The following is a 10,196-nucleotide window of genomic DNA, read 5'->3' on the forward strand; positions in this document are numbered from 1 at the left end:
TCCATTAATTTAGCTAATTTTCTTCAAAAAATCATGGAAAAAAACAAAAGTATTGACCTGTCATTGAATTGGCTACTACAGGATTTCCACGTCTATGACTCAGGTTTTTCATCTGATGGGCAAGCTATAAAACCAAATTCTTCCTCTCTGTTAGGGAAATGATGATTAATTATCCAAAGAAAGTCAGGAAAAGAAGTGGAGTCATTATAAAGAGACTCCATTTGCTCTTTTGTTTTAGATAGGACTATATATTTTATTTTTGATAAAGCAGTAATTACTTTATCCTGAAACTTTAGAGAAACATGTCTCATGTTTGATAACTCTCAGAGGAAAGCATGTGTAGTCCTTGATCCATTGTTGTCATTACCGCCTCTGGTGTTGAGATGAGCCACACACAGGATAAGACTCACAGTACATCTGATTGTAATCAGGTTTTTCCTCATTTTTATGTAGGAAGGTCAAACCTACACAGATGTTAGGTGGAATCTAAGGACCCACCATATCATTATTACAGGGGTTCTTTCAAAACTGTGTTCTTTCAGTGTCACGCTTTAAAGAATAATATTTTTGACAATTAAACAATAACTATCACGTATCCAAAAGTTTTTTTGTCTACACCTTAACTGCTGTTGGTATTACCTCCCCATCAAGGAAGGAGATCTTGAACAAATATTTTGGCTGTGTGTTGTGGACTTAGGAAGGCTTCCACCTATGTGGAGAACTTGTAGACCATCACTGGGACATCATTACATTATTTTATATATATGTTCCATTCTATCATGTGTTCTCGTTTAAGTTGTTTTCAGGTGTTGACATATTGGTGAATCATTGGAGATATATCAGAAGTACCATTATTATTCTCATGATTTTTGCCACAATTCTCCAAGCATCACCTTTTCCATTCTCCAATCTCCTGGTCTTGCATATCTGAAATCTGAGACAGTTCAGTATAGTTGGCAGCTTCATCTGTGAGTGCATTTCTTTTGCTGATATTATCAGTATATCTGGTTTCAGCATGTGTTATATGTTTGCTTAGGTAGACATTTTGCATTTAATAATTCTTCATTCTTAATTGGGCTTCCTGTTGCGCTCCAATGTCCATGAGAAGGTATAGTCGTTTAGTACCTTCAGTAGTCATTTGCACATAGAAACTGTGAGCTGACTGATGGACATCAGAGAGTAGAGGCCTTTGAGGTTGGGAGAATGGGGTTGTATGAGTGCTCAGGATTTGTTTAAACAGATTTGAACTGAGGTTGATTAAAGCAAGCCTTGTCCTGGATTTGTCTTTAGTTGTCTTAGAGTAAGCTGAATCCTACCTTTATCCTAGCACCTATGCCTGTCTATGCAGTGTTCAAAGGTAACAAGACACGTCTTGTGGAACAGCTGAGAATGCAGTGTTGAACACCTTGCTTTGCACACACAGGCATATAACATAGACATGAGTAGGTTTCCTTGTAGAGATAATGAAATAAAAGATATAACAGGTCAATAGGAAGGTTTAAGGTTTCCTTTCTGAGAGGCAGAGAAAAGTACAAAGTGAAAGGATATTTGTGGTATTCCTCATCTTCCCAGCTCAAAAAGGAGAACTAAGTCACTCACTAAGAGGTCATGAAGAGGCATTAGAGAGAATAACACAACTGAACAGAACAACATTATATGCCAATACTTCTGTTATATGTTTCATGTATCTCCAATGTATATAACTTGTATTAGAAGGAAAGTCTTCCAATTGGAGTTCAGAACTCAGACACAATATCGGAAAAGGTGACGCTAGCAAAGGTAGGGTTTGAACCCAGGGCTCCAGTAGGGAGGCTTAAAAGCAGATGTTGTGGTTTATTGAAGACAAAAGGAAAAACTCTCAAGACAAAAGGCCCAGCAGAGGATGTACTTTCTACTTCAATTAAGGAAGTATGGTCTGCCACAAGAGCTGTTGATACTGTTCTACACTGCGGTCATTAAATCTGCCCTGTGCACATCCATCACCATCTGGTTTGATGCAGCAACAAAACAGGACAGAAACAAACTGCAACCCACAGTAAAAACAGCAGAAAATAATTGGTGTCCCCCTGCCCACTCCCCAGGACTTGTACGATACAAGAACCAGAAACCGGGCAGGACAAATCACCACTGACCCTTCGCACCCTGTACACAACCTCTTTCAGCTCCTCCCTTTGCTTACTAAAACTGCCAGCCACAGGAACAGTTTCTTTCCCCAGACAATCACCCTGATCAACAACTCAGCATAATTATATTCACTGCTTCATATCTATAAGTACTGCATTATCAGGACTGTCAGTTATCAAATCATCTGTATATATTACACACACTACTGCTGCTGTATATTGTACAAAAAGCATAATATTGCACAATATTGTTATTTGCACTCCCACACTTTATGTACATAACTCATCATTCATATTCTATATTCATATTTAATACTCATTGTGTCTATATCGTATCTCATCGTCTGCATTGTCTGCCATAGTTTGTATAGTATAGTGTTATTTATGTCTGTACTTTTGAGAGTCTCAAACAGCTGGAACCAAATTCCTTGTGTGTGTCAACACACATGGCCAATAACCCTGATTCTGATTCTGACAATGTAAGTATAAACAATGACATAAAACCAGTCCCTCCAGGTTGCCCTCTGTTGGTCAGATGGGGAAATGTCTAATAAATCCTTGAGATGAACTTTTCTCTTGGGTAACGGTATAGAACTGGAGAATTCATGATTAAGGTAAACTTGGATTTTTATATGTTGTTGATCCGTTTAATTGAAGATTTGAACAAAAGAATATGAGATAATTGATAAACGTTTGTGATCTATTTACATCTGTGCTTTAAACAGCTTGAAACCTGGCACCTTTGGATTGAACGCACCCATTCAAGTGATTTCAAGTGATAAGAAATAATGAAACACTGTTAATGTCAGGGTTTTATTGTTTCCCAGATGAACTTTGGTGTGCTAAGATTAATAATTAAATACCAAGAATATCTTTTCTTTGTATGAGTCATGGGTTAATTTGTTGTTAATTTACATGAAGACCAGCGAGTTTTTGCACAAGCATTGAGCCTAGATAATAGAACAATATTTAATGTCATGTAAAAAAAAACAAAAAAAAAAACACTGGTGTACTGAACAACCAGCCAAGTAGGAGCTGGCAACAACAACATTGTGAAAACTGTGAAGAAAAACAAGTCACTGTCATTATGAACGATCTCCACAGCCAGGGGTGAAGGAATAACAATCCACTGACTGAAAAAGACTATCGAGGCCAAACCACAAGATTCAAACCTCTCATTATTAGATAGAATCAGAAGGATAGACTGAAATTCACAACTAAGGACAGAGATGAGCTACAGTACAAAAGTTCTGGAACCAAGTGGAACGCCAAAGTGTGGAGAAAGAAAGGATCTGCTTATAATATAAAACATACAAACTTCTCTGTGAAACATGATGTCATGGCTAGGGCATGTGTGACTGCTATTGAAACAGACTCTCTAGTTTTTATTGCTTACAGTATGGAGCTCATGATGGTAGCAGCAGAATGAATTCAGATTTCCTCTGAAACCTTGTGACTTGTGCTCCAGCCAGAGGATTCAGGAAATGAACCAGCATCAGATTCTGGATAGATGATACCTTCACATGAGTCTTTCCCTCACAAAGTAGGTTGTATGGCACACTTTGACTGTTTATTCACTAGACTCCCTATATTTGGGCTGTCCATTCATTTCCTCCCTAACACTTGGCCACGAACATGGTTTCATGAACTTTTTATTGTCACAGAATTTTTATGGTATTATTCTGCTCTGACTAGACCCTGCATACTTCTGAAATGTCACATCTATTAGAAATTCTCTGCCAGTTTGCCTAAACACTGTACTTCCCCAATTATCCACACTCACTCAGACGCAGAGAGAGTGAAAGTGGGAAAAAGAAAAGAGACAAAGAAGAAGGCTAGAAAAATCGAATTGATAGGAACTAATAATAATAATAATTAAAAAAAAAACAGTTCAATTGTTATATAATTACTTTTATGTAGTATAATACCAACTAATAGTATTTATAATATTTTTTTACAGTATTTATCCCAGACAAGCCCCCCAAAAACTGTAGTGTTTTTTTATCTCACCAAAGAAGTCTCACTGAATAAACAAAATACCAAAGGATTTATGCTTCAGACATCTACTGGTATGAGGCACGAGACTGGGGGGCTACATAAATTCCACAACTAGTGGAAAAATCTTCCCAGAAGAAGAGTGAAGCTTATTATAACTGCAAAGAAAGTGGAATAAATCTGTGTTTACTCTCATTGGCACATGGGTGTATGTATTTTATATATTATTATATATTTTTGTATGTACCTCTAAATCTGACATGGATCTATAAAATAGAAGTGTGTTTAAACTATAAATAATATTTTAAAAAAAAAAAAAAAAAAAAAAAAAAAAAGATATTTTCCTGGACTAAGCTTTTCAGGGGCGGGGTGTCATGGGGTCTCTGTTACAAGTTCTTCACGTTCGTGTCTATTTCTGTAAACACATAACCTAATATCACATCTCAAGTCTGTTTGTTGGAACGAATAGTGAAATAAATCTTGTGGATATACTACAGCCTGTCTCCTTCAGTACCGCCTGCAGCTGTTGCATGTGGATAAGTGCGCGACGGACCTGGAGCTGCGCCAGGAAACAGAACTCTACTTCCTCCCCTTTCCTTAACCGCTACAGCAGTGCAAGAATAATCGGAGCCGTGAGCAGCACGACATAACATCTGCTGAAGGAGATAAAACCTCTGTATATCTGAACGGCAGCATTGGTGTTAGACAGGGATGAAGCATTTTCTAGGAGTGGTCATGGCGCTGGTGCTCCTCAGAGTCCACGGGAGAAAGCCAAATTACGGCAACTGCGTGGATGACTATTGCATTACTGTCCATACAGATTTTGTGGATTTTAATTCAGCACAAATGTCCTGTAAAAGTAAAGGAGGTCATCTAATGACTATACGAACAATGGCAGCAAACCATGTCGTTTCAGATGTGTTAACTGGACATACTGGAGACTTTTGGATTGGCTTAAGGTACATGAATGACTTCTGCTCAAAATCAACCCATGATCTGAAAGGATACACATGGATAACCGGAGACGAAGCAACCAATTTCACAAACTGGAAAAAACATGAAGATGTCTGCTCGAAGAGATGTGTGTCGCTCTCTAAAGATGATCCAAAATGGACAGAAAGACTCTGTCATCACGTAGTTGACGGATATTTGTGCGAGTACAAAAACACCGAAAAGTGCAGGCAGCTTGCATCCGATTCACCAGTTTTGTATGAAACTCCTTTTGGATTTGCCAGAGAGGACCTGCTAGAGGTGCCCACCGGGAGCAACGCAACACAGCAACATCTGGGAACAAAATTCATCTGTTTCGAAGGTCAATGGGTTAAAGCACCATGGAATTGTGAAGTTTATAAAGGAGGTTGTGAGCATGATTGTGAAAAGGATAACGATTCCTTTATTTGCACCTGCCTTCCAGGTTATAAACTTGAAAGTAACTCAGTCCGTTGCATGGCACACGGTGACCCGTGTGTACGAGCAAATTGTTCTCAAGAGTGTGTAGTGAAAGGTGATCGTTCTGTTTGTCAGTGTTGTAGTGGATATGAACTTCTGGAGGATGGAAAGACCTGCAAGAATATTGATAACTGTAAGAATAAAAATCCTTGTCCGGATGAAAACTCCTACTGTGTCAACACGGCCAAGGGATTCGAGTGTCACTGTAAGAAAGGCTTCAGTATGGAAAAGGACATGTGTGAAGATGATGATGAATGTTTTTCCGGACCATGTGAACATACATGCAATAACATCATAGGTAGTTATCATTGTGAATGCTTAGAAGGATACAGAGTGTCTTCAGAAGACAGACACAAATGTACCCCGTACTGTCCGCTGTGGGAATGTCCAGCTGTCGAATGTGACATTAACAATCCTTTTCAGTGCGAGTGCCCGAATGGCTTCGTTCTAGAAGAACGGGGCAAAGATTTATTTTGCGTTGATATAGACGAGTGTGACGCATCAGTTTGTGATCACAATTGCACAAATACTCCTGGAGGATTTACCTGTTCATGTAAAGAAGGATTTCATCTCAGCGATAGTATATCTTGTGACAAAACAAAAGGATTCAGCACAACAAAGTCTGTTAGCCCGGTTACACCTACAAGCAGTTCTCCTGCAATCGAGACGGCTTCGTTCATCCCAGCTGGAGGTATTATTGGAATAATTATGTGCGCTGTCATATTTATTCTTCTGATAGTTTGTGTAATCCATCACCAGAAGAAGCGCTGTGGGAAAATTACGACAGACAAAAGCCACAGCAAGGATGTCCATGTGTTACAGCAAGTCACGGCAGAAAAATATGTCAAAAAATCATCTATCACAAACACTTAAAAAAAAAAGATCAGTGTCTTTACCTCTACATTTTACATGTACACTTGCAGAAATATACCAGGACAAATTTTTAAGACAAAAAATGAATGTTTCCCTGTAGAAATGAAGAGAAAGATTTAGCTTAAATTTTTATTCTAAGTAAGCTATGCAGATATTCAGCTGTGACCTGTGATGTACGTGTTTATATTTTTATTTAAACGCCTATATGTAAAAATATAGAAGACTATAAGAAAATGTCTAGAATATTTATATAAAATATAGAATATTAAGAAAATACTCATCAAAAATGTAATAAACAATTCTTTTGTATCCATCCTTTGATGGATACAAAACCAACGCTGTTGGTTCTTTCTGATGTTCGTGGGAGTTTATTATTAAAGTCCTTACATTAACGGGCATAATTATAAAAGAAGATAAAATAAAAAATTCAAATAATGTGACTTGTAAATGCTTATTATTCAGATCCTGTGCACTTTAACCATTTTTACACTATGCTGGCTTTTCATTCTGCCCCGGCGGAACAGAGATGGACTTCTGGGACCTTTTCAATCAGTAAAAATAAACGAATGATGTTCTGTCTCTGAGGCTGATCTAAAATGAATCAGGACTCTATTGTCAGTCAGTGTGAGACGTGTGTTTTTTCCACTGTTGAAAACCTTACACTGAATTTTAGTGTTGAAGATCAAATCCGAGCTGCTTTTTAGATAAACAAACACTCGTAGCATCTCATAGACAGAAATGGGGTTGATATCAACATTTACTTTAAATATACAAACATTTGTGTGCAGAAAAAAAATAACAGTTTTTGTTTTTTTCTGGAACTTTTCTATGAATATATCACCTTTAGTATTCTAGTGAAAAACAAATAAGTCCTGAAGGTCTAGTTGTTATATGCTCTTCATATTGACACCACTGTGGAGTGAGACACGACAAAGACGTTCAATGATCAACACGGACTCAACAAAACAAAAAAAAAATCATTTTTTTTCTTCTAATTTTACTTATCCTCATCAGGAGTCTCAGTAACACTCCTCTTGGCTTATAGTTATTATTTTATAGTTATTCTGATCTTATAGTGAATCTGAACTGTGGTTTTGCTTTGTAACTTGTTCATTTATTGTTAATTATTGTAATAATTTATTCATTATATTAATGTTATTAATGTTAATTATTATAATAATTTGTTATCAACAATAATTTGCCAGCATTTGTAAAGGATCCTAAACATTTTCTACAAAGAACAATACCTCTATTCCAGTCCTGTATCTAAATATTCTACACAATCATTACACAAGATGAATAGAAATGCTTATATAGTGAATGACTTTATCATTATCATGGATCACATTAATATAGACATGTTGGTAAAAAAAAAAAAATCATAGATATTTTTGGAAATTATATTATTGCTGCCAAGTACCATGTTCATGTAGAGGTTCTCCTGATGAATGAATTTCATTCAATTATTTGAGGATTTAAAGAGATGTCAAAATGACACACAAGCTGATTCTGTCTTTGTCCTGTGCACACAAACAGACTCGTAAATTCACTTAAGGTCAGCGGGCATTAAAACCACATATCCACCTACTGTATAACCACATATCCTGTTAATCAGTGGTCCTGTGTCTGAAACAATAAGACACACTCACACACACTCACACACACTCACACACACAATCACACACACACACACACTCACACACACTCACACACACAATCACACACACACACACACACACTCACACACACAATCACACACAATCACACACAATCACACACAATCACACACACACAATCACACACACACACACACACACACACACACACACACACACACACACACACACACACTCACACACACTCACACACACAATCACACACACAATCACACACACTCACACACACAATCACACACAATCACACACAATCACACACACACAATCACACACACACACACACACACACACACACACACACACTCACACACACAATCACACACACACACACACACACTCACACACAATCACACACACAATCACACACACACACACACACACACTCACACACACAATCACACACACACACACACACACACACACACACACACACACACACACACTCACACACACACACACACACAATCACACACACACACACACACACACACTCACACACAATCACACACACGCACACACAAATAGTCACAAATTAATCACATTTTTGATCAATGACATACAATTCACTGTGCTTTGGTCTCATTTGACTACAGAAAGAACTAATCATTTTCTCCAGGCTTCTTTTTATGTTCCTTAAAGTTATTGCTGTAGTTTTGTGCTAAAGAATGTTTCCTTGGAGCTTTTCCATAGAGGTGGATGATAAGCGAAGTCCTTCAGACAAATGATTCGTCACAGAACTTTAGACTGTCATTAATAATCCCTAATCTTTAACAATAACTAATCATTAATAATCCCTAATCGTTAATAGTACCTGTGCCTGAAGCACTTAACCATCTGTTTCTCTGAGCTGGATTGTGTAATGAGTGCACTGCTGTCATCGTGACATCATTTTAGAGAAGGATCTGCAGCTGCTCTGACTAGTGACTCTACGACTTGATTTTTCACTGGAGAGATTCTGAAGAATCTCTGACTGCTAAAAACAATGTGATTATGATTCTGAATCATTTAAGTGATGTCACACGGGGTATACTTACGTCTGATGAGCAGAAGATGACGGTTGCTTCAGTGCCTTTTTAGTCCGATGTAATAAAAGTTAAATAGTCCTCTTGCGTACTTCCAGAGATTATGATTCAGAGCTTTCTCATTCATTACATCGCCGGAAACGACGTCTTAGCAAATTCAAACGAATCTCGAATGTAGTCAGATGTCTAGACTATTTCTTCTTATAAAATGAGAATAAACCAAATGAAATGTATTTCTAGACACAATAAGTGACTACGTTTTATTTTTACTCGTTTGGTTGGCGGATTATTAACTAACTGTTTGTGTTCATTTCTACATTTAAATTACAGGCATTAAGCAGACACCTTTATCCAGAGTGACTTGCAGTTTTATTTCAATTTATACAACTGAGCAATTGATTGTTAAGGGCCTTGCTCAGGGGCCCGGCAGTGGCAGCTTGGTGGACATGGGATTTGAACTCATGACCTTCTGAGCAGAAGTCCAACAACTTAACCACTAGGCTATGTCCCTTTATTTCACGTGTTCATTTCTAGAAAGAAGCAAAATAATCCACTCACAATTTTAAAGCTTAGAAATGTGTCTAGAAATATCTATAAATAAGTTTAATAATCTGAGACTTGATTTATTATAATAAGAAATAGTCCACCACTTGAATAGTAAGATGTTATTTATTTATTGGATATGTGGGATAAATTCATTTGTTGTTTAAAAAATGACATTTTACAGTAATTTTTTGTCAGCTTGACTAAAAAGTCTAGTTCCTCTCAGCGGTTTCTTCCTCACCACAGTCGCCTGTGATTTCAGACAATGTCCGTTGTGACCAGCTCAATATAAATAAAATAAAATGAAATTGAATTGAATTCAAGTTTTATTTAACTCGATTTTAATCAATCATCTAGAGAATTGAAAAAAAATAAATAAATAAAAAATCAGAAATCTCCCCAGAGCCATAGGATTGAAAAGATCTCCAACATGGACATTTTCAGAAAAGAGAAATAAACCTTCAGTAATAACTGCAAGGCAATGAAACACAATCAGTCTCATAGCCACATGAGGA

The 10,196-nt window shown here is 37.2% G+C and overlaps 1 protein-coding gene across 2 annotated transcripts; it reads left to right on the plus strand.

Annotated features, from left to right (window-relative positions):
- Nucleotides 1–2,638: 2,638 nt before the first annotated feature.
- Nucleotides 2,639–7,058, plus strand: thbd (thrombomodulin). Of its 2 annotated transcripts, none has more exons than XM_047819063.1 (2): nucleotides 2,639–3,666; nucleotides 4,616–7,058. In XM_047819063.1, the coding sequence occupies exon 2, from the start codon at nucleotides 4,830–4,832 to the stop codon at nucleotides 6,438–6,440; it is 1,611 nt and encodes a 536-aa protein (XP_047675019.1). In that variant the 5' UTR covers nucleotides 2,639–3,666; nucleotides 4,616–4,829; the 3' UTR covers nucleotides 6,441–7,058. The 2 variants fall into 2 exon arrangements, with proteins under 2 accessions (XP_047675019.1, XP_027003437.1); XM_027147636.2 differs by having other exon boundaries at nucleotides 2,720–2,737.
- The last annotated feature ends 3,138 nt before the right edge of the window (nucleotides 7,059–10,196 follow it).

This window comes from Tachysurus fulvidraco, chromosome 9 (genome assembly GCF_022655615.1).
Source record: "Tachysurus fulvidraco isolate hzauxx_2018 chromosome 9, HZAU_PFXX_2.0, whole genome shotgun sequence".
Lineage (NCBI taxonomy): Eukaryota > Metazoa > Chordata > Actinopteri > Siluriformes > Bagridae > Tachysurus > Tachysurus fulvidraco.